The sequence below is a fragment of the Aspergillus novofumigatus genome (assembly GCF_002847465.1).
Source record: "Aspergillus novofumigatus IBT 16806 chromosome Unknown P174scaffold_3, whole genome shotgun sequence".
Classification (NCBI taxonomy): domain Eukaryota; kingdom Fungi; phylum Ascomycota; class Eurotiomycetes; order Eurotiales; family Aspergillaceae; genus Aspergillus; species Aspergillus novofumigatus.
Window position 1 is genome coordinate 473,502 of NW_020194276.1, and position 22,957 is coordinate 496,458.

The following is a 22,957-nucleotide window of genomic DNA, read 5'->3' on the forward strand; positions in this document are numbered from 1 at the left end:
GAGGACAGTGTTTGGGCACGATAGAAAGAAGTCCTTAAGTACTAATATAGCCGGGGGAAAGGGGAGGGGAAATGCGGGGAAGAAAGTATCCCTGCAGCCGCACAGACAGAACGCCATCAACGGTAACCTCCGCTTCGTTGGAATTTAGAATTTATTGGTTGTCGAGATTTTTATTACTCATGGCATTATCAGCATGGCTTGATCTACTTATGAATGTTCCTCGGACTAGAGACGGGTCTAGCATGTTGACGTTGACCCGGAGGCTTGCGTGCAGTGTAGCCACAGTATGCATATACTACCTTGTTGAAATCCGCTACAGCAGTTATCGCCATGAATTGTCCGTTGGCCATCATGGCAGATGAGACTCGACTAAGAAATTCAAGAACTCAATATGGCAAAATACCAGATTGTTGACCAAACACCATCAATCAATATAAGCAAGCTGCAACAGGCTAGCAAACTCCAACCCAAAGCAAAACGAACAAGCAGAACCTCACCTAAATCATCTACTGAGCCTTGCGCTTTTCCTGGTACCGACTCGTTCGGTCCGTTCAGCCCGAGTTCGTGCTCTTTTTCTAGGAGGCGGTCCCATCGTAGTGTCTGCTGTACCATTGTCACCATCGCCATCACCCGTAGTACCGTTGACATTGTTGCTTTCGCTGCGATTATTGTTGACGCTATTGTCCTGCACCTCTTCGATGGCTCGCTTCGGCGACACACGCATATAAATTGGCTGCACGGCACCACACACCGCGAATCCCGCCATCATGTCCGGTGACGACTGATTTTTCTGTTTCTCGGGGCTGTTCGACGCAGATGGGATCCAGAAGAATTGTTGCGTGGGCGAAATCGACATTGCGCTGGGGTCGCCGGTCGGCTGCATCATGAGCGTGTTTGTGAAATTGGCAAAATTGCTGAAGGCGTTCTGCGGGCTGTTGCTTCTGCGATTGAAGCCGCTGAATAGGCTAGTCGTGTTCATTGGCGGGTTGATCTCGAATGGGTTCACGCCTACAGGTTGCGCCGTTGCAAAAGTCGAGACAAACGGCCCGATGGTCGCTGGTGTTGCGGAGGTGTATGTGGTGGGAGCCTGCGCGTATGCAGCCTGCTTCATCCCTGTTGGAACGGGCGATACTCGCATAGAAGATCTGACTGATGTTGGAGCGGAGGGTAGATCAGGGCCGGACGAGCGGCCTGACGAGTGGCCAGCCGAGCTGACGGAAGTCTGACTGTGCACACTAACGCTCTGTTCCTGTTCCTCTGTCTCACCATCTGTTGCAAGCTTGAAGCGGTCTGCGTTGGGCAAAATTCGGTCCCAGGGAGGTGACTGCGTGGGAAGAGTAGGCTCGGCTCTGGTCCAGGGCGTATGCTCCTGGGCAACCAGTTTGCCCTCCATTTTCACCTTCATCATGTCAAGCAACGAGTGATACGCAAGACTGAATACTTCCGGTTCCGGGTCCATGACTCGTTCGTAAACGAGGAATGGCACCGAGGTGTTTCTCCACCATTCAGGAGGTACCCTCTCATCCTTATGGGCTGGTGGAATATCGCCGATGATCAGGCCCGAGTTCATTGTACTGTCATACATCTTGAGGAAGCCATGGTCGGTCTCGCCTCTCTTGGTGTCCGTCCAGAACACGCGATACCGGTAATCCCTATAGTAGATACCTCCCAACCAACGGTATGTGGCCTTTTGCAGCTGACCATCGCCGTCACAAAAGTCGAAGATGATGTCCTTGGCATGGTTTTTGATTGAGACCTGCTCGTCAAGTCCCACCACCATGCGCAGGGGAAGAGTGTCAAACCTTCGCTCGATGGTCACAGATTGTGGTGCGTTGCATGCCGTACAATCCGCATGAAGAAGCGGCGCGAACGGACGGGCCATCACCTCGCTCATGCACACCCCATGCATGTCCCCGGACGCAGGTCGGGGGCCACGAAGGTTTTGGTATGTGCTTGAACAGTGGCAGCCTGCCCGGTACACTGACAAGGCGCAACTGCTTCCCGGTACGTGAAATGGAACTGGTCAAAGTGCCCTGCGCAATCAGTCCAGACAGTCCACAAAGGGCTGAGCATTCCAGGCTGAACGCCTGCTACATGCTCCTGGACGACATCCCAAAAGTGGTCTCTCATTTCTGAATTTTCGTCCAAAGACAGGACATCCCAATTGACGTCAGTGGCCTCGATAAAGGCTCGCTCCAGTGCACTGAAGCGGGTCTCCCATCCAGCCTTGTTACGATCGATAACCGTGGACCCAGCATCCAGCAATTTGCCCACAACAATCAGACTGTCGATGGTGCTCGAGTTGTTTTTCCAGATAGGGCCTCTGCCTCGGCAGGGATAGTCATTGCCGGTGGGATCAATAATCGTTCTGGTAGGGTCGTGCGGATCCAACGAGAGCCGTACTTGGGCAATTGCATGGTGCAGTCCAACAATGGCTTTGGATATGTCTCCTTCATGCAGAGCGGTCAGATATGGCCGTGCGACGGTCTGTGGGGCAGCGCTGGCGTCTCGTTCAAGCTCCAAGTAGGCATATCTCATGACGACTTTTTCAACGTCCTCAATGATATCTCGAGCCATGTGACCAGGCACACGGACGACCGCAGAAGGAGCGGGTGCAGGTATAAAGATGCCCGTTGGGTTGGCAGGGGCTGTAAGCGGTGGGTTTGCGAACGTCCCAGCTGCTGCACTAACCACGGCCGTTGTCTGGTTGTTGCTCTGAAATGCAGCAGTATTGTCATTACCTCCAAGGTTCATCGTGCCCACCGCGGGCGGGCTTGACCCTAGTGTTTCTGCTTCGGCAATGTCCAAGTCACGACTGGGCTTGTTCATTCGCTCAAGATAGGTATCGGGAATATTCGCTGCAGCATTCGCCGGTCTGACAAAGTCGGGCTGCGTGGTGCCGTCCAGCGCCGGGGGATCAGGGTAGTATCTGCTGATGGGCAGGAGAGAGGGATGGTCGATCTCACAAGACAACAGTCTCGGGCCACCATCTTTGCCTTCAAAGTCTAGAAGGTCTCTGAAAGATCGAGGTCGGTGATAGTCTGCCGTGTAATAAAAGATCTTCCACAGAGCTTGCAGAATTCTCAAATTGGTCAGCCGCGATGGCATCCCCGTGTCGATTCCCCAGCTGTAAAAGTCGAGCATAGCTACCATTTGCTCGCGTACGTACTTGCGCGTACGGAGGACAACGTCCGCAGACTCCCCAAGGAACTTCCAGCTTGGGGGTGGATCAGGCATCTCGGCGAGATTGAACCTGGGGTGGCGAAGGGCAGGGTTCGGCCAGTTGTGGCCATGCGAAGGCTCGCCGGACGAATGCTCCGCCGGTGAGCTCATTTTGGTTGTAAGTAGAGTGAACTGTTGAAGGTGAGCGCTAGAACTCTGTGTAGGGACAAATTGCGCAAAGTAAACAATTGAATGGCAGGGAACGGCGAGATAGGGATGAAACGATACAAGTTGGAACAAACAGGAGCAAGTCGAGGAAAATGAGACGATTAAGTACGCACCAGAGTCTCGTCTTTCGAGACATATTGCCATCCATTCAGAGACTGGAGACAAAGGACTTCATGGCGACTTGATGGTAGACAAAGATAGGAGCATAGAACAAGTGAGACTTCGAAAGAGTACCGTTCTCTCGACAATGAGGACCAAATACTCGGCTAGCAGGCCATGGTAGCAGTGCCACGTTTGTTTCTCAAACAATTGAGCAGATCAACATCTGCTGAAAGAATACGTGCAGAAGCCAGGCTGTCATGACCAGTCAACAAGCGACCGGGTAGGAGCATCAAGTCAAAGGACTGTTTCAAATCAATCACCACTATGAGTGACAGGCCCCTTTGTCCAGGCTTCGAAGGTCTTGATTGTGTCTATAACAGACATTCCAGCAAACTCAACAAAGATTGGAGAACATAATGGCTGTTGCGGCAATCCGCGGTATACTTCAACCCAGCGAGGTGGGCGATCGAGCAGCGAACATGCTACATGGTTGTGAATGTCAGTTATATAGCAGATGGAAAGCCCTGCAAAAATTGAGATCGGTCCAGATTAATATCACGACATTAGATACAAGAGCATCTGCTGTTCTACGTGCAATTCTCGCTTCTGGCGTGACGTCCCTCTTGAAGACGTCTCTTTGATCAGATTGATAACATTTTCATCGAGAAAGAGACGAGCAAGAGAAGCACTTCAAGAGGACTAGAACAATCGCTCAGAAGTGTCCAAGAAGGTCTCAAAGACGTAGCGACTATCCTCTAAATGGTAGCAGACCATAGAATCTCTGAATGAAGACAAAAGAGTAGTACACCTGATACAATACGCATACATGCCCAGTCACGTGCCAGAGTCAATGTGAAGAACAGGTAATTTATCCCTGTTGAGTTTAGCGGCTTCGACAAGCGAGCCCTTAAGCGGGCTTTACCCGATCGGGCTAGACCACTGCTTACCCGATCCCACAACGGGAGCGAGCAAAGTCATGGAAGGCGCCCTCGATTTCACCTCTCCTTCATCCCTCTTGCTGTCGACAATCAATCGCGAGTCCCGTCGCGCCATCGCCCATCATGTGTACGTTCATCCCATATTCCCGGACTCCCTTTGTTCGCACATTGCTATTTCCTCGATTATTGGTTCGGAAAAGTGGTTGCAAATGATGGAAATGAGAGACGGATTTCAAGACCGTTGAATTGCTCCATCGGAGGAAGCTTTTCGGAGATGATCAAAATTCAGGAATGACGGAGAACAAAAGGCTGACTTGATTTTTTTCGCTCGATTCTACAGCGCTCGTGTCCGGCGAGAAGACGAACTTCCAGTACATCTTGCGTCTGCTCAACACCAATGTTGACGGCAAGCAGAAGATCATGTACGCCTTGACCCAGATTAAGGGTGTCGGCCGTCGTTACTCCAACTTGGTTTGCAAGAAGGCCGATGTTGACCTGAGCAAGCGGTACGTTCAATCTATATTTTTTATTTCCTACGGCATCTACAAGTCGGTGGTGTTGGTGTGGAGACGAGGAGAGCGAAGGAATCAATTTTATCACTGCAATGACAGCAAAGCTGACTTGAATCACAGCGCTGGTGAGCTCACCACCGAAGAACTCGAGCGTATCGTCACCATCCTCCAGAACCCCACCCAGTACAAGATCCCCACCTGGTTCCTCAACAGACAGCGCGACATCGTCGACGGCAAGGACTCCCAGGTTCTGTCCAACGGTCTGGACAGCAAGCTCCGTGAGGATCTTGAGCGCCTGAAGAAGATCCGCTCCCACCGTGGTCTGCGTCACTACTGGGGTCTCCGTGTCCGTGGTCAGCACACCAAGACTACCGGCCGCCGTGGACGCACCGTCGGTGTCAGCAAGAAGAAGGGCTAAACCATTACGGATGTCTTTTTTGTTTTCCGCTGGAGTGGATTTGGTGGGACTATGTTGGTGTGTGTTTACGAATCCTCGCGGGACTCTGGACTTGATCTGGTGTTGATATAAAAACGACACGGGCCCCAACAAAAGCGAAAGAAATCATACCAATATGAAATGAAACAGATCAAAATCACTCCTTTTCCTTTCGCGTTATGACTCTGCATAGCTGGTATTCTATGGACCTACCCACGTTGTGGTAATGATTTCGCCGTACCGTTCCATTGTACTTCCGTAGTTCGAGTAGGCGTACGTCACTCACAACAGTGACTCCAAAACTTAATGATCTTTACCGGTCTGTGGAAAGCTGCCATCTTTCTATAAAGTATAGTATATGTATCGCCTATCAACTGAGCCATACAATCCGGAGCATCACTCGTTTATGATAAAGTCGGGTCATGCAGTATCCGCACAGACAACACTATCCAAAAAAAGACTGCGATGTAATCAAAAAGCCAGCGTGTATTCAGCATAACAACAACACAAAAAAGTCCTCTAGAACCATTCGCCACCAAGCCAGCGGTTGAAGAATTCAAGACTGGCCTCGGGCTGGTCCATGGGAACCATGTGTCCAGCACCGTAGAGACGCATGAAGGTGAAGTTGCCGTGGGACTTGATCTGGCCAATCTTCTTGCCCTTGTGTTCATTCTCCTCGATGACCAGGTCCTTCAATGGAAGAGGTGCGTACTCCTTCTGTCCAGGCCACTCGAGAGACTCGGTCCAGGCCTTGTTACCGAGCCAGTTGCAGATGAAATCCGCGTCACCGGCGTAAATCAGCACGGGAATCTGCTCAAGGAGGCCAGGAACCAGGCGGTGGTAGGGCTTCATCCAGTCACCGTGGAAGAGGAAGTTGCGGTTGATGTCAAAGTTGCAGGATTCGTAGCCATCGACCTCGGCGCCGACAGCTTCGCGGACCTCACGCTTGTTCAGGTACTCGCTAACATAGCCCATACCCTTGTAGCACAGGTTACTCGTATCCTCACACTTGCCACGAATATCGTAGACATTCTGGCCAGTTCTCTGGTAAGGACCAAGGAGGGCGTTGTTGCAGTAGATCGAAGCAGGGACGCAAACCCAGGAACTCTCTGTGTTGTAGCAAGACTCGATCATCGACTTGCAACGAGGCAGAGCGTTATCCATAGACTGGCAGCTGGCTTCATCCAGGACAGCAGGATAACCACCCTCACCGCAAGCCATGGGGCGGTAGTAGTCATACTGAGTCAAACCGTCGGTGAGACCATTGCCGATGAGGACGGACTTCAGGTTGATGTTGCGCTTCTTGTGAGACAGGATCTCAGAGGCAAATACCGGGATGTAGTGACCAGCATACGACTCTCCAGCAATGTGGAAGTCCTGCTGGGCATATTCGGGGAATTGCTTGAAGAAAAGGGTAAGGAGGGCGTAGACATCCTTGCCTGCAGCAACGGTGTCGCTAACAGCAGCGCCACTGTAAGAATAGCCGACATTGACGGGCTGGTCGAGGAAGATGACGGAGGCATTGGAGTTCCAGGCAAAATCGTTGTAGATCGGCTTGATCTTCTCGTTGATGCTGCTGGGACCAAGCTCCAGGAACAGTCCAGTAAGGGAAGAACAGCCGGGGCCACCGTTGAGCCACAGGACAACGGGGTCATTCTTGGGGTCATTACGAGACTCGAAGAACCCTTTGAAAGTTAGCATTCAGCTACGCAAGACCAAGAAATCGAAGTGGAACTCACAGTAAAACAGGTGCTTGTCATTCTCGTTATCGTCGAGATAACCGGTGTACTGCTTCACGCCAGGATCGATACCGAGAGCACTAGGATCGGTCTTCTTGACTCTCAGATCATAGGCCTCCAGCTTGCCATCGATCTCTCGCTCCTTCTCGCCGCTGGCTCCAGTAACCCAGACACTCTGGACATCAGCACCACGGACGATGTGGTCCCAGTGTGAGTCAGGACGACGGGTGTGCTTCTTAGGCAGCGAGAAGACAGGGTTATGATCCATGCTATTGGGGAAGTGGCTAGCAACTTCATCCCACAGATGACGAGCCTCACCAGACAACGTCTTGAGCTGCTCTTGGAGGTCATGAAGAGGCTTGGCCAGTGTGTCGGCACCCTTCTTGGGCAATCCGAGGATCTGCTGGAAGGGAGGAGCAGCCGCAGTGGCCGCTCCGACCAGCAACGTAGCTGGCAGAACTCTCATAATGCCTTAGATGGTTTCCAGGTCGACCTGGGATGCGTGTTGATGATGGATAGGAAGATGGGAGGATGGAGTACCCTGGGGATGGGGGGATGACCTGGGTAGCGAGCTTATCAGTACCGTATCTCAGAGAGAGAGATGGAGCACAGTGATGGTTGCCAACGTACGATTAACAGATAAACAAAACACAAATTGCTAAGATAGTTGATGAAGACTCAACTGGCTTAATGATAGATGAAGAGAAGAGGAGAGGAGATGGCGGATGGATGGATGAAGGCTGAAGCTTGATGGGCAGGGCCAATGACGACTAATCAGCAGCACTGATAGCGAGGCAAGGAGGCAGCCACTCAGAGCGCGGTGCCTTGTGCGGAGAACCAGTCACATGTCAGGTCACCTGCCGCTGAGTCACGAAGGCGGCACGAGACCAGCGTCATCGCATTTTTGTAGGTACATTGGGGATAGTCGCATTTTTGGAGGGGCTGCAATGACTTTTTCCATCACAAACAACACATTCATTTCGATCTCATATATTAATATTGTTTGAATTTTGATTGCAAAGAGCCCAGGAGGCTCAGAGAACATAGACAAAATGCCTATCAACCAACCCTCAAATCAGATCAAATTCACCAATGTATCAATCGTCCGATTAAAAAAAGGTTCATTTCATCTCCCCTTCAGAGAAAAGCATACTGAGTCATTACTAATCTTAATCGCAGGCAAGAAGAGATTCGAACTCGCCTGCTACAAAAACAAACTCCTAGAATACCGCTCCGGCGCCGAAAAAGACCTCGACAATGTCCTCCAAGTCCCCACAATCTTCCTCTCCGTCTCAAAAGCCCAAACCGCCCCCTCCGCCGAACTAACAAAAGCCTTCGGCCCGAACGTATCAACCGACGAAATCCGCCAGGAGATCCTGCGCAAAGGCGAGGTGCAGGTCGGCGAGCGCGAGCGCAAGGAGATGCTGGAGCGGGTGGAGAAGGAAGTCCTCGACATCGTCTCCGGGCGGTTAATCGACCCCAACACGAAACGGGTGTACACGCCGGGGATGATTTCCAAGGCGCTGGACCAGTTGAGCTCGGCGAGCGGGCAGCAGCAGATGCAGCAGGAGGGGAATGGGAATGGGAACGGGGCAGGGGATGAGAATGGGCCGGCGCAGCCGCGGAAGCCGCTTTGGTCGGGCGTGACGCCGAATAAGTCGGCAAAGAGTCAGGCACTGGAGGCTATGAAGGCGTTGATTGCGTGGCAGCCTATCCCTGTGATGCGGGCTCGGATGCGACTCCGTGTCACTTGTCCTGTGGCGCTGCTGAAGCAGTCTGTCAAGGCTGCCGCGGCGCCTGGGGCGAACAAGGAGAAGGAGGCGCCGTCTGGCGGGGCAAGAATAATAAGAAGGGTGGAAAGGGTGGTAAGGGCAAGGCCGCGCGGCAGCAGGACTCGGATGTGGAAGATGGTGGCTCGGACGCGGAGACGGCGCCTGCTGCGAAAGCACCAACCAATGTCAAGGACAAGATCATGAGCTACATTGAGTCGGTGGAGAGTCAAGAAGTGGTTGGCGGTGATGAGTGGGAAGTGGTGGGGTTTGCTGAGCCAGGCGCCTTCAAGGGGTTGAACGACTTCATTGGCACCGAGACCCGCGGAAGAGGTCGAGTCGAGGTGTTGGATATGGCGGTTACCCATGAGGACTGAGGCTTACCTTCTCCGTGACATCCCTCAACCCTTTCAATGACTATTGTCTTTAGAGTCCACTAAAAGTATATATCCTGCATGTTACACTTGATGTCTGTTACGAGCGATGACAGGGCTATGTATTTGATTAGTCAAGAATAGCATTATAGAGATTGAACAGTGAATGTATCTGGAAGTAAATGGCTTATGCTGAAATATGAGCGACAGTGATATCTGCCGGCGCATCGACTTGGGAACCACGCAGTTGCATACTCAATCTGGGAATAGTAAAGTAACGCCACAGCGCCAGAGGAACGAAACCACAACAGACCACAAGAAAGAACAGATCATCCCGCCACAAGCAAGACAACATCATTCCCTGGCCCAAGTTCCCTCGCAAGCCGAATTGTCTTCTCAACAGCATACCCCGTCATCGCTCCCGAGACGATCCCCTCCTGACTCCGAAGAATGTCCGCACCCCGCAAGGCCTCAGCATCCGTCGCAGCAACATATTCCACCCTGGCCCTCTCCTTCCAGTGCGCCAGTTCAGGTCCAACGCTGGGAAAGTCGAGATCGGGGGATATCGAGCTCGAATCGAGGATCTGGCCATGCTCGTCCTGGAGGAGATAGGTACGGCATCCGTGCAGGACGCCGACGTCACCGTGGGATAGAGGAGCTGCGTCTGCCGCCTCGATGCCGAGCAGTTTCACCGACAGATGCTCGATGAACGGGTAGAACATGCCGACGGCTGCACTGCCTGGTCCGACGGGGGAGACGAGGGCATCCGGGAGCCGGTCACCGCTGGCGCTGCCGAACTGCGATTTGATCTCCTCGCCGAGAATAGACTGAAAGGTGCGTGTGATGGTTGGAAGCGGGTGGGGGCCGATTGGACCGCTCATGATGTGGTATGTGGTGCTGAGATGGGCAACAGAGTACCGAAGGGCCTCGTTGACTGCAGCTCGGAGGGTCCCACGGCCCGGAGATGCGCCCATGTCTGCGGTGAGGACTGTGGCTCCGAGAATTTTGATCATGTCCACGCTGTCCTTCTGGTCGGCTGCGTCCCGGCTCCCCATGAGGATGGTGCACTTCATATTCAAGCGTGTGCAGGTCGCTGCGCAGACGATACCGTGCCTGGCTGAGCCGCACTCCATGACGACTTCGGTCTTTCCTAGCCGCCGTGCGAGCAGGGCTTGACCGACAATGCTGCGGATATTGTGACTCCCATGCTGATTGAGATCCTCCCGCTTGAGCCAGATATTCGCGCCGCCAGCGATGCGCGTGAGGTTTTTTGCGAACTGAAGTGGGCTAGAACGGATACCGGGGGAGCTTAGGAACTCTTTCCAGAAGCCGTAGTCGGAGATGAGACGGTCGAACGCCAATGTGAGCTCCTGCAAGGCGTCCATCTGGGACTCGGGAGCAAAGCGGCCTCCGAAGTTGCCAAATCTGGTTGGAGACAAGAGGATTGGCAGGGAGGGGAGAGGAGTTGTTTTCCATGCTGGACTTTTGTTAAGTGTCTCTCCGTTGATCAGACGATTTGACTCTAAGGGTGTGTCGAGCTGTACATGATGGAGAAGTAGCGTGGAAGGGACGGTCGTCCTCCCTTGTATAATGCTGAGTTGATAGAGACATGCTGGACACATCGAGTGAGTATCTCCATTTTTGACCCTTTTGTTGCGTCTCTTGCTTCTGATTCTTGTCAGAGAAGGCTTGAAGGTGGCCGGAATAATCATGGTCAACAGATGTGCAATACCAGAGATGCAAGCAGGAATAAACAAGACGATAGAGAAGAGAATGGGATGTTAGAACTCAAGCAGGTGTTGAGAGAGAGACTCATTGCCGTCCAGGCATTTATACCCAGGGCACCTCAGGCCTAAGTACCCCCATCAGGCAGACAAACGAGCAAAAGTCGTCAGCTGGTCAAGAGGATGTCCATCGAGCTCAGGTACTTTTTGAAAGACCCAGCGAGACCAAGACATGTCGAACCCGACTCCACCAGGCCCGCAGGCTCGTCGCAGCACCGTCACGAACCAGGAGCCAAAAAGCTCAAGGAGGCCCAGGAATCATATCCATGAGTTCCTCTTGAAAACCATGAAACAGGGACACTCCTGGCAAGGATCTGCACAGGGTGCTCTCATTTGTTCAATCCATCACAATTCACATGTACTTCATGGAGGAAGCTCCGAGTAGAACGTCCTCACTGGCCACATTCGCCTGAGCAGGGCGACGCACCACGCGCAAACTGACCAGGGTACGACATCCGGAACCTGGAAGCTGGGACCGATGAACGCAGACTAGACTATGACAACTTGCGGTGTGATTCGCCTCTGGTCTTTGACAGCTCAATGCTGCAGCCATGTAGCAGCTGCGGACGCGCTCCGTCTTCAGCCTTCGCAGGACGAAAGTACGCCGCGACCCAGGCGGTTGGGTACGACATTGTCATTGTGTTGAGGGTTGACCAGGTTGTCGGAGCCGGGGGAGCGAGGGAAATCGACCCGATCGTCAAGGAATCATATCGTGTGTGTGGTTAGATCGATGTAATTCCCAGCGGTGTGGGTGCCGGATTGTCGAGGACTAGCTGTGAAGCCTGTGATTGCTTCAAAACCTCGTTGCTTTTTCGACAGAGATGTGATGGATCAACTCATAGCTACTTCCGTACTTGGGCAACAACTCCTTAAGTCAAAGTGATTCTAGAACCGCAACAATGAGTGACCCCTTCAAACAATCCAATATTGTCTTCTGCACCTGTCAATGTTGATAGGACCCGGGTTAGTACAGCAGTACTGACGCCCGATAGTCTGGCCGCTCTGGCGTACCAAATATAGATGCAGGGAATCTCGCGACAGAATCGATGATCGGCGTGGAATTTCGATCTATCCATCATCAACAACAACACCGAGACCAGTTCGAGGGCGATCTTCCGTCACCGACACGAGGTGAGTCGCAAAGCTGCGAACCCAAGATCCGGACGCACCATGCGCCATCCCCGTCTGCGCAGACAGCCGGCGGCAGGAAGAAGCACCCGGATCTCTGATCCAGCGAAGTTACTTTAGATTTCAAAATCCCGAAGTTTATCTACCACGATCAGCCCAGTCATGTTCTCCGTTGGAACATTTGGCTGAAAACCTCTTGTTCACCTCATGTTCCTCCTGCTGTGGATAGATAGACTTGACTCTTGATCTCGAATCCACTCGATATTCTTGTGACGCTAGTTGGACGAGATGGGTTTCATTTACGGCACTATTGTCTTGGCAGGTGATAAGGCGTGGATACTCACTGACTCGACAATTGAAGGTTTGAGATAGATAGTTAGGGAGTCCAGCAGTCGCTTCAGAACAGCGGTGGATGGAGATGGAGACGGTCAGATGGTGTCCGGGAGGTACTTTCCCCAGGCCACTCGCTACGCAAAAGAGGATGTGTTTTTAGACCGTACTTTTGTTCAGCGCACTTGGAAAACTAGCATTATCTACTCTAGGCAGATGTAAAGAAGATCTTCTTGTTTTGAATAAGTATGCATTTGATTCATCTAACGTCTCACATACAATACAATCTCGCATCTGGCCGTTAAACCGCGAAGTCAGTCAATCCCAGCTCGGCAAATGAGACGGGCTCGAAAATGTTTATTACGGGTATTCGCTCAATCGCAGTGACTAAAAATCAATCGCTCCAACCGTACGCCTACAAGACGTGAGAAGGTTGGGAGCATGCAAGGTAAACGCCGTTCCTCTCTAAAAGCACACCGTGCATAGTTGCATCATTCTGAATTTTGAAAAACAAGACCTAGAAAACGGCCTGGTATTCGAGGTCTCCAGTGAAAGGAAGGTAGGTCGAAGGGAATTCGCACACCAGTGCGGGAGGAGAAAGGTCGTCGAACATAAAAGGACAGTCGACAATGGACAAGAGGATCCGTCCTCTAGACAGAGAAGAATGGCAGTTGGTGGAAGGTACATTATGAGCAGATCTGAACGGTGTTCAACGCTCGAGTCAGATCATCTGGTGAAAAGGGCATCAAGGTTCCCTTTGTGGATGTTGGCGGCGGTGGTGACACGGCGCGAAGGATCGGTGAGGTGTACCGTGCCGACTCCTTGATTTGCGCAATGGAATCCATTCGAGCATCGTCAGAGTACAAAGTCATCGTCGAATCACTATAGCTGCTCGATTCGACGGCTGTAGAAGACGACGATCCCGAAGACTCTTCCTGTCGACCCGGAGCGTATTCGTGGTGGGAAACAGTGGCGGAAGCTGGTCGTTGGTCAGAACGTCGTTACGTGTATGCTTGCGGATTGCACCAGCATGAACCGAGGGCACGTGTGGAAAGGAGGCAATAGCCACTTACAGTCAATCAATCCCATCTCTGGGGGTGCTGTCTCGCAGATCTGGTCTGGAGGCACTCCTTCGTCCTCGCTCTCGCCATGACGCGGGTTCAAGTACTGCGATAATGTTGTACAGGGAGAGAGTGGGGGGTCTAACGCGCGGGGGCGCTCAGCCTGCGCAGCCTCGAATGACCAGGCGGCCAATCTCTTTTGGTGTTCAGGATCGAAGGGACCACGGAATTTGGACGGCGGGATTTCGCCGCGTTTGTAGTACTCGATCTTGATCCCATTGCCATTGCCATTTCCGTTCGATTTCGATTTGGAGTTGCTATTAGAATTCGAATTCGAGTGGCCATTGGAATTTCGGTGGAACACCTTTCTGAACTTGTCTTTGAAGTTCATTGTGACAGAAAGTGCCAGGAAGAGTAGAGTATGTCGTAAGGGATTGGTGTAGTGAGGTGTTGTAAATAGGTGTTGAAAATAGTAGAAGTTGCTCTATAGCGCCTCAATGCAGACCAGTCCCGGTGAGGGCACGGATGCGGGGGAGGGTGTGCAAGCACAAACTACGATCGACTGTAGTAAGAGACCTTTGGTTCATCATTTGATTATATGAGGCTGGACTAGGGCAGGAGAGGCAAACTCCAGGAAGGAAAGAAGAAATGATAATTGAGGGGAAGAAGAGGGAGAGAGAGGGAAAAGACGGAAGGAGGGGAGATATGGAGATGTAGATGGAGAGGCGGGTACGATGCACTGGATAGGGTACTATGGAATCATAGATACTAGACTAAGGCAAGTTGAGTAACATACGGGAACTGAGCAGATTAATTAAAGAGAGATTGACTGTGAGCATTATTAAATAGGTAATAGCTACCATCAGTTATGGCGCAGATAAGCCGTGGGACTGAAGGCGTAACATCTCGGGACCTAATCCGGAGAGGGTAGGAGAGAGTGGGAAAGGCACACCGGCCGTAAGTAGTCCGCATTTTCGTACGGAGTATCTAGTAGATTACAGTATTACACAGAAAATGTGGGGAGGCAAAACGAGGAGCACATAGGAGGATACCTATGCAAGTAGTCTGTGCTTCTTATTTGTTCTCGCAATCTTACTGCAGCTGGAAACTTCCCGGGAGTCGGGGCGTTGAAATTGCGCTGTTCTGAGAGGGTGGGGGAAAGCAGCGAAACCCACTTGGCCATCGCTCTGTGCGTCTGACGGGTTAGATCATAAACGCCCCAAGCGATGGAATTGTTGAGTACCTACGAGTATGTACCTTAAGGTTTAAAGAGACCAGAGCCCGTCAACCTTCTTTGACAGCCTCCGTGATACTATCGATGGTAGACTAGGTAGGTGACTACAGTGACACCTTAGAGATGCAACCTCAAGCCTTCAGTCCTCTGAGTTTCGTTGAAATTGCGAGGGGAGAGATGCGATTACTCCATTCGGTGGTCAGCCCATCGAAGCCGATGTCAATCCGAGCCCTTCCATGGGTGGCCAAAAACCAAGCGTGCCGTGTGTTCCTATCTCGCACGAATCTCGCACGAAGTTTACCTTTTTGAAGTACCGCATTTCTCCTCAACCAGTTCTGGGCCAAGGGTTAACTTCTCCTCGGGTCAGTTCAGATAAGTCAATTCATGGTACAAACATGGCCACTTCCCGCCAAGCATTCCAGTGTTCCTCCGTGCCAGAGAGGAGGTAACATTAGTATGTGACCCTGTAACCATCCGAGTGCCATAGTGGTGGCAAGCGGATAGATTGACAAGTGTCTTCTATTCTTTGCACAGACGTATTATACTGAGTACCTTATACTCGATAATGATACATATCAATTGTCATAGAAAATACCTCACACATGAGAATAGATGGGTACTGTAGCGCCGAGTACGTAAGAGAACCTCTTAGGCGACTGGATACTTCCGCGGGCCCTGAGGAGGTATGTAATAGGCTGGCGCACTCCTTGTAGTCGCCCGTCCTGCAGCGAACAATTCCAGAATTACGGCCAAGACAGCCGGTCTGAGAGCCACCACCAACCAACCCAGCATCTTAACCTTAAGGATCCTGATTGCCACCGGGATCAAATTGCGACATACATCATCTCGCTGTACTCTGTACTCTGGGCATTTGTTCTGGATTCAAACCCCCAAACGTGTGCCATCGTGACCTTGCGCGTACAACGTCAGCGAAAAAGGCGGGGCAAATGGTCTCGTCCAGGATAATCCCTTCATGTAAATTATGTAGATACCGGGCGTAAGTTCGTAACGTACTCCGTCGGCCGTTCCGTCATAGTTGGCGGGAGGTGATTCAGAAGCAGCGAATCAGTTGGGTGCGAGGTGGGAGGGCAATAATGTCCTCCACCGGAGTGAGCGATTTAATGCCTGCCGAGTGCCCCACTCGGCACGGCGTTTCCGGCGAGGCTATTCTATAGGTTTATGTAGTCAAACATAGACCACTCTTTCATCAGCAAAGCCTGCTGGCCCAATGGTAAGGCGCTTGACTACGGATCAAGAGATTGCAGGTTCGAATCCTGCGTAGGTCAATAATTTTTGCTTTTCCCTTTTTTGCTTTTCTTAAAAAGCTTATTGTTCCGATCAAGTTCATCAACGTGCAGGAGGGATTCCGAAGTACGAGTTTTACTACTGGTGTTGGATTCCTTTGGCGCAAAGCCTTGCATTGCAGCCTTGCACAGGCCAGACCAGAAATGACTTCACGAGAGCATTGGCGTCGTTGACTGCTATGCATGATGTCAGCCCAGCATTGCTGGACTGCCTTGTAGAGAGGTACATACGGTGTACAGTACGGGCCACGACATTGCCTTTCTAGAAGTGTCGGAGACCTCCTCGTAATTGCTTCTTCTGCTATGGATGCCTCATTTCGGGCATTCATACATCAGATGCCAGGGCCAATTCTGTCTTCAGCCGGCATGCGGTGATTGCCTTTACTTGTAGGATGATTTATAGAAGGGCGTCTTTCTCGAGCCTACCTGCACCTATCCTTTTAAAGAGGCTTTAATGATTTGACCATGTGGCAAGCCATACTTTGATGGCAGCATAGTTTATGGGGTCTAGATCCCTATGGATGGTTTCTATGTTTGTTGTGTTCACTAGGACGGCTGTATATATTCTTCTATTCGTGTCTATGTCCCCAATTATATATCTCACGTGGACGAGTCATATTCATCCAGGTTTCCCGTGCCACTGCTTGTAGAAAGACCGAAAGCATACTAACCAGCAGCACTGCAAAAAAGTCCAGAAGAAGATCATCCTGTTAAGTATGAGCGACCTCCGGAAGCAGCCAGTGGCTAGCACATTACTCTCCAGATTGCGTTCTACTCAGACAGGATGTAGATTCTTTCAGAAGCTAAGACATCCACTTACAAAACAATGTTTGGGGTCATCTTATCTCTTTTACCTAGATAGTAGTTAAGCATATCACGTTTATAGTTGATACTGATACTCCATCTCAATAACACAACATGTCCATCCGAAATAGGCAGTTGATCAGGCGTCCGGAACAAGGTTGATCCGCTGCTAGGGCTGGGAGTGAAACCCGCCCTAAACCCCTTGAGCAGCTGCAGGCACACGACCCGCGATCGCCGGAAACGGCTTGGCTGTCGTCGTTTTGATCCTTCTGTCGAACACAGCAAGCATGGACCGCATAGCTCATAGATACTCATAGTTCATGATTCACGGAATCAGAAACAAGAAGGAAAAATGACAATTGATCATGTCCACTATGAGCAGGCAATTGACTAAGCTGTTTCTATAATAATCTTAAATGATTCAAATGCGTCACCAGCAGGGAGAGCTGTTTCGGACCCAGATTGAACCGTGGCTGAGACCGGCCATCCCCTCGCTGATACGGTAGCCAGAATAAGCAAGATTATCATCATTACTGCAAGGACCTACGAATAATATAGCGACCTACGAATAAAAAGTCCTCGGCCCATGGGTTAGTGGGTGCTTGCGACGCAGCTCATGTGACTGTTGCCTTTCAACATTCTCTCATCTTCCAGCGCACTGAACTCCGATCCAGTACAAGACCATCTCTGCTACTAGTAGTTCAATTGAAAACCCGACACTGATATAGACACACAGCTAGCTCTCGAGGTGGATTAATTCTGAGTGAGTACCTAACCATTGCAATGCGCGACTGCCTCAGCACCCGGATTAACCTTCCCCGATGTCGATTAGCATCCGGAAGAGAAACCAAACATACCAGAATTGCGGTCGCCTTCCTAACTGTTTTCAACAACTCCCTACCCTAAGCTCGATATTCACCTGAGATACGCGCCATCTATCCCTCGATTTTCGTCTCTCATCGCGCCGCACAAGACAGTGAGTACCGCTGTCTTTTCTCGACTCCGACTGCACTCCTAGCCCCGCCCTTGGTGGCATATTTTTCTGACATTGTCCCTCAAGGTCCCACAGGTCAAGGACTCTAATCATCATGCCCAAGAAAGGTGGAAAGGGAAAGAAGGGCAAGGGTAAGGGCGGTGGCGGCACAGCGAAGAAGGCACCCACCGTCCAAGAGCCTGTGTAAGTTGAGCAAATCTCCGTCCGTTACGACGAAAATCCCTCGGTTCGTCTCAGGACTCGCGACAGAACTGACCACGGCCAATTCTTATAGAACCCCCGGACACCAAGTTGAGGATGTTGTCAAGGGCGAAGGCGAAGGCGAAACCACCGAAAGCCTCGCCCCCGGCACTGCTACCAATGTCCCCTCCGCTGCCCCGCCTCAGGCCGCCGAGACAGTTGCCGCGAGCACAGGCGGAGAAGGCACGTCAACCGCGGAGACCACTGAGAATGGCGACTCGTCCAACGAGGAAGTAGAGCAGGTTTCGGGCCCCGGCACCGCCAAGAGGTTCTCGTTGGCGGAGCATCCGGCTGGCGCAGAAGGACGTGAACTCCGCATGCCGTCTTCCTTGCCGGATACAGGAGCAGCTGCCGAATCCGAAGCGAATGAGAACACCCTGCAGGGCGCTGTGGGCAAGACCCAGGCTTCGAAGGCGGGTCTGGTTGGATCATTGGACGCAGGGGATGGGGAGGGACAAGGTAGGTGTTTCTTGGTCTTGAAAGCGAGGCAGCCAGGCTCACACAATCTTTAGCCGTATTGCCTGACACTGTCGCCAAAGAATCCGAGTTGACGGCTCCTACAACAGCCCCCGAAACCACCGTTCCCGAAGCGACTACTAGCGAGGCCGCCGCTCCCGTACCCGTCGTCACTGACGCCAGCGCTCCAGTGTCGGAGGCGCCGGCGGAAACAGCACTGCCCGAGAGACTCAAGGAGAAGGAAACCGCTGCGGCCGAACCGACAGCCACATCTCCGTCCGACAGGGCGGATTTGCCTGGCCATGCAAAGCGCCCATACGAGAGCAGCCTCTTCCACAAGGACGAGGACCACAAGCCTCCCAAGATGGCCAAGGTCGGAGACTCCGAAACCGCCACCGCCGCCACAGAAACCAAAGCTGCGGATTTGCAAACCGAGGTGCCAAGCGAGTCTACAGTGCAACCCCTGATTGTCCCAGGACTTGGTGCCGAATCCACAGACAAACCTGCTGAAATTCCTCAGAAGGTCGACCCCGCAGAAGCGGTTGCCCCGACCACCGCTCCTTCGACTGCCCAGGCTGCTGCCTCCACCACATCCCCTGTCGTTCCCGCTGCAGTTGCTACCGCAGGCGCAGGAAGCGAAGCCGAGGCGGAGACCAAGGAGAAGCAGGAGGTTAAAGAGAGCATCGAAGCTTTCACCGGCGAGGGACAGGTCCCCGCGACCAAGGAGCCCCAGCAAGAGCCTGAGGCGACGGCCAAGGAAAGGGCCCAGGAGACCGCACCCGTCAAGACGACCCCGGAGACTCCCACAAAGGCCAAACCCAACGTCGCTGCCGTTGCCGCGGCCGCGGCCATGAGAGGAAAGTCATCTGCTTCGCCGGCACCTGCCACCGAAGCCGCCGATAAGACAGAAGGTGAACCCAAGGAGACTCAGCCTGAAACTCAGGATCAGGTCCCCACCGAGACTCCACGGGGTGAAGAGGCGGCTGCAAAGGAGACCCAGCCTGAGGCCACCGAGGGCAAGAAGTCGCACGAGGAGGCACAAACGGCCGTTGACAAAGCTCAAGAGGCAGCTAGAGCCGAAGCCGCCAAGGCGGAAAAGCGCAAGAGTGGCTTCTGGTCATGGATCAAGCGCAAGGTCAAGGGTACTTGATCGCTTACCTTGCCTAGTCAACTATTCTTATACACCTATATACAAGTATACAGGACGCGACAGAAGACTGCCGAAGAAATAAAGTAAAAAAAGACAAAAACGCAACGAAACATAAAGGATACATGATTCGAATTCTTGTTTAGTACGAAAACGGATGATGATTGATGCATTGAGTTGGGCCAGTGCATCAGGCTGTGTATGATATGGATGGGACAAGATACCAACGGGTCTGGGCTGGAGGCATTGGTCTGAGTTGCTTTGACTGATTGATTACTGCTGGGGGTCTTTACACCCTCGGCTGTTTTTGAGATTGATACAAGTTAATGTTAATGGAATAAGTTCTCGTTGTATGTCTCCTATTAGATACACCGCTCATTGCGATGTGGAACGAAGTCAGTGGGGAGACAGTTGATAACTTGATATTATATTAATTGTAACAGTCTGGGTCTGGGCAGCAGTGGACACTTGCACAATGCTCTCAGTGGAACTATCCTATGGAGCATCTGCTATGAGCTATGCTACCTAGAGAGGTACTTAGTGTAATAATATTGATGCCACTGTCATCATTGCAATCACAGTACCCCACTTGGTGGCTGGAAATGAGCAGCGAACACGATCCCCTCCATACTTTCGTGGATCGACTCGCCATCTTCTTCGGACTCTCTTGATCATCCTTATTTATTCTGTCCAGTTTCAGCGATTTGCACATAAACAGGGTAGTACTAGTAAATACAGTGCATTTGAGATTCAGTTCTCCTCCTCCAACCGGTTTTGTCTCCTCGACTGTGGCTGTGGCTGAGATGAGACCCAGTTTATCCACTTGTTCCTTGCCCCTCTCTCCTGGCCAAGCTTTTCTAAGCTTTGGATACTCTTACCTGCTATTTTGGTCATCGATCAGGATGCACTTATAATTGAACTTGGAGGGGTGGATCCAATGAGATGAGACATGCTCAGCTCTCCATCTCGATGGATGCCTGTGTTGACTGGCTGAGAATATCTTCTCACTCACTAGCAGGTTGAAGGGCTTCTCCAGTATCCAATCTCAGCCTGCTATTATCTGATCCACTGATGCTGTGGTGCCACTCTCCATAGCACTCGTACACAGCTGCGACACTACTAACAGCCACCCCCTCTTCCTCCTCTGTTGATAATAATGACGGTCCTCAACCATAGAGTGATCCATCTCCGGTTCCCCGCCCTGTTTTGTTTACGCTGATGATCCATGTTGATCTCTCAAATTATTAAGATTCAAACATAGGCAGCTAAATATTAATACGTTGCTTCCCCCTCAGCTCCTGCATCTGACCTACTTCCTCTTGCATTCTTCGTCTGTTCAAAGTACCTGCATCCGCATCTGCATCCATTCGCATACCACCGCCAATATGGTCCACCTTGCTACGGTCAAGCGCGACAGCGAAAATGTCGAACCCCTCGTTAAACGCGTTGATTCTATCAAGCTCGAAACCACCGATGATGACGATTTCTACTCTACTGTGTACGGTACTCGGTTTGCGGCGGAGCAGCTGCCCCAGACTGAGATGCCCGAGAAGGAGATGCCCCGTGAGGTCGCTTACCGCATGATTAAGGATGAGCTTAGTTTGGATGGAAATCCTATGCTCAAGTACGTTTACTTTTCAATGGTCCTGTGTCGCATAAGCTGACTTTGTGATAGTTTGGCTAGTTTTGTCACGACGTACATGGTATGCGGGTTACACCTATTTGCAAGGCTGAGGCTAATTGGAGTAGGAAGAGGAAGCCGAGAAGCTCATGACCGACTCTTTCAGCAAGAACTTTATCGATTACGAAGAATATCCCCAGTCCGCCGAGATCCAGAACCGGTGTGTCAACATGATTGCTCGGCTGTTCAATGCCCCTATCGACAGCGACAATGATCACCCCGTGGGAACCTCGACCATTGGTTCGTCGGAGGCCATCATGCTGGGCACGCTGGCCATGAAGCGACGGTGGCAGAACAAGCGCAGGGCCGAGGGCAAAGACACCAGCCGCCCCAACATCATCATGAACAGCGCCGTGCAGGTCTGCTGGGAGAAAGCCGCGCGGTACTTTGACGTGGAGGAGCGCTACGTCTACTGTACCGAGGACCGCTACGTCATTGACCCCAAGCAGGCCGTTGATCTGGTCGACGAGAACACCATCGGCATCTGCGCCATCCTGGGAACCACATACACCGGCGAGTACGAAGACGTCAAGGCGATCAATGATCTCCTGGTCGAGCGCGGCCTGGACATTCCTATCCACGTGGACGCCGCCAGCGGTGGCTTTGTCGTCCCGTTCATCAACCCCAACCTGCTGTGGGACTTTCGCCTTGAGAAGGTCGTTTCCATCAACGTGTCCGGCCACAAGTACGGCCTTGTCTACCCCGGCGTGGGCTGGGTCGTCTGGCGATCGCCCGAATACCTGCCCAAGGAGCTGATCTTCAACATCAACTACCTAGGCGCCGAACAGGCCAGTTTCACCCTCAACTTCTCCAAGGGCGCCTCGCAGGTCATCGGCCAGTACTACCAGATGATCCGACTGGGCAAGCGCGGCTACCGCTCGATCATGGTCAACATCACGCGCATCGCCGACTACCTGGCGCAGCAGCTGGAGCAGCTGGGCTTCATCATCATGAGCCAGCGGCGCGGCCGCGGACTGCCCCTCGTGGCGTTCCGCCTGCCTCCAGACCGCGACGAGCAGTTTGACGAGTTCGCCCTGGCGCACCAGCTGCGCGAGCGCGGGTGGATCGTGCCCGCGTACACCATGGCGCCGCACAGCAACGAGCTGAAGCTGATGCGGGTGGTTGTGCGCGAGGACTTTAGCATGAACCGGTGCGACGCTCTGCTGACGGATATCAAGCTGGCGCTGAAGACGCTGAGCGATATGGATAAGGCCATTCTGGAGAAGTATACTCTGTAAGTACTGACGCTGACACCCCTTAACCAACCGGGCTATACTGACCTGAGGTAATTAGACATGTGCAAAAGCACGCGGTTAACTCGCACAAGTCCACGCATAACCATTCGCACTACAAGAACGAGAAGCATTCCTTGCAGGGCAAGACCGGGAAGACGCACGGAGTTTGCTAGACGGATGATACTCGGATCGCGCAGGAAGCGGTAGATAGTATATGATACGAATGATACTTTTGCTCATTTTCTTGATCACATAATTACCTGCCTCTACTCCTTGAACTAAGCTCTAGTTTCATACCA

The 22,957-nt window shown here is 52.1% G+C and overlaps 9 protein-coding genes and 1 non-coding gene across 10 annotated transcripts; 6 read left to right on the forward strand and 4 right to left on the reverse strand.

Annotated features, from left to right (window-relative positions):
- Positions 1-440: 440 nt before the first annotated feature.
- P174DRAFT_502422 (uncharacterized protein) lies at positions 441-3,333 on the reverse strand (the record flags this gene model as incomplete). The annotated part of the gene is made up of 2 exons (XM_024831094.1): positions 441-1,952; positions 2,009-3,333. 2 exons carry the CDS (start codon positions 3,331-3,333, stop codon positions 503-505), a joined length of 2,775 nt encoding a protein of 924 aa, XP_024683556.1. The 3' UTR covers positions 441-502.
- A 1,198-nt stretch (positions 3,334-4,531) lies between these two features.
- P174DRAFT_439630 (40S ribosomal protein uS13) lies at positions 4,532-5,483 on the forward strand. The gene is made up of 3 exons (XM_024826852.1): positions 4,532-4,557; positions 4,771-4,936; positions 5,063-5,483. Exons 1-3 carry the CDS (start codon positions 4,554-4,556, stop codon positions 5,358-5,360), a joined length of 468 nt encoding a protein of 155 aa, XP_024683557.1. The 5' UTR covers positions 4,532-4,553; the 3' UTR covers positions 5,361-5,483.
- A 414-nt stretch (positions 5,484-5,897) lies between these two features.
- On the reverse strand, positions 5,898-7,583 carry cp3 (carboxypeptidase C PRC1; the record flags this gene model as incomplete). Its single annotated transcript, XM_024829681.1, has 2 exons — positions 5,898-7,063; positions 7,118-7,583. 2 exons carry the CDS (start codon positions 7,581-7,583, stop codon positions 5,898-5,900), a joined length of 1,632 nt encoding a protein of 543 aa, XP_024683558.1.
- A 458-nt stretch (positions 7,584-8,041) lies between these two features.
- On the forward strand, positions 8,042-9,443 carry P174DRAFT_439632 (guanine nucleotide exchange factor SDO1). Its single transcript, XM_024826853.1, has 3 exons — positions 8,042-8,236; positions 8,297-8,970; positions 8,994-9,443. The coding sequence occupies exons 1-3, from the start codon at positions 8,170-8,172 to the stop codon at positions 9,261-9,263; spliced, it is 1,011 nt and encodes a 336-aa protein (XP_024683559.1). The 5' UTR covers positions 8,042-8,169; the 3' UTR covers positions 9,264-9,443.
- Positions 9,444-9,589: 146 nt separating this feature from the next.
- P174DRAFT_367394 (tryptophan synthase) lies at positions 9,590-10,972 on the reverse strand (the record flags this gene model as incomplete). Its single annotated transcript, XM_024822169.1, has 1 exon — positions 9,590-10,972. One exon carries the CDS (start codon positions 10,970-10,972, stop codon positions 9,590-9,592), a length of 1,383 nt encoding a protein of 460 aa, XP_024683560.1.
- A 244-nt stretch (positions 10,973-11,216) lies between these two features.
- Positions 11,217-12,273, forward strand: P174DRAFT_418936 (uncharacterized protein; the record flags this gene model as incomplete). The annotated part of the gene is made up of 3 exons (XM_024824748.1): positions 11,217-11,367; positions 11,490-11,758; positions 12,037-12,273. 3 exons carry the CDS (start codon positions 11,217-11,219, stop codon positions 12,271-12,273), a joined length of 657 nt encoding a protein of 218 aa, XP_024683561.1.
- Positions 12,274-13,188: 915 nt separating this feature from the next.
- P174DRAFT_458568 (uncharacterized protein) lies at positions 13,189-13,954 on the reverse strand (the record flags this gene model as incomplete). The annotated part of the gene is made up of 2 exons (XM_024829682.1): positions 13,189-13,481; positions 13,576-13,954. The coding sequence occupies 2 exons, from the start codon at positions 13,952-13,954 to the stop codon at positions 13,189-13,191; spliced, it is 672 nt and encodes a 223-aa protein (XP_024683562.1).
- A 2,057-nt stretch (positions 13,955-16,011) lies between these two features.
- P174DRAFT_t62 lies at positions 16,012-16,083 on the forward strand. Its single transcript has one exon. It is a non-coding gene; the product is annotated as a tRNA-Arg (tRNA).
- A 1,668-nt stretch (positions 16,084-17,751) lies between these two features.
- P174DRAFT_439634 (uncharacterized protein) lies at positions 17,752-20,144 on the forward strand. The gene is made up of 4 exons (XM_024826854.1): positions 17,752-17,881; positions 17,966-18,082; positions 18,174-18,598; positions 18,652-20,144. Exons 2-4 carry the CDS (start codon positions 17,994-17,996, stop codon positions 19,743-19,745), a joined length of 1,608 nt encoding a protein of 535 aa, XP_024683563.1. The 5' UTR covers positions 17,752-17,881; positions 17,966-17,993; the 3' UTR covers positions 19,746-20,144.
- Positions 20,145-20,669: 525 nt separating this feature from the next.
- P174DRAFT_386070 (glutamate decarboxylase) lies at positions 20,670-22,910 on the forward strand. Its single transcript, XM_024823286.1, has 4 exons — positions 20,670-21,366; positions 21,418-21,445; positions 21,492-22,657; positions 22,717-22,910. Exons 1-4 carry the CDS (start codon positions 21,128-21,130, stop codon positions 22,829-22,831), a joined length of 1,548 nt encoding a protein of 515 aa, XP_024683564.1. The 5' UTR covers positions 20,670-21,127; the 3' UTR covers positions 22,832-22,910.
- The last annotated feature ends 47 nt before the right edge of the window (positions 22,911-22,957 follow it).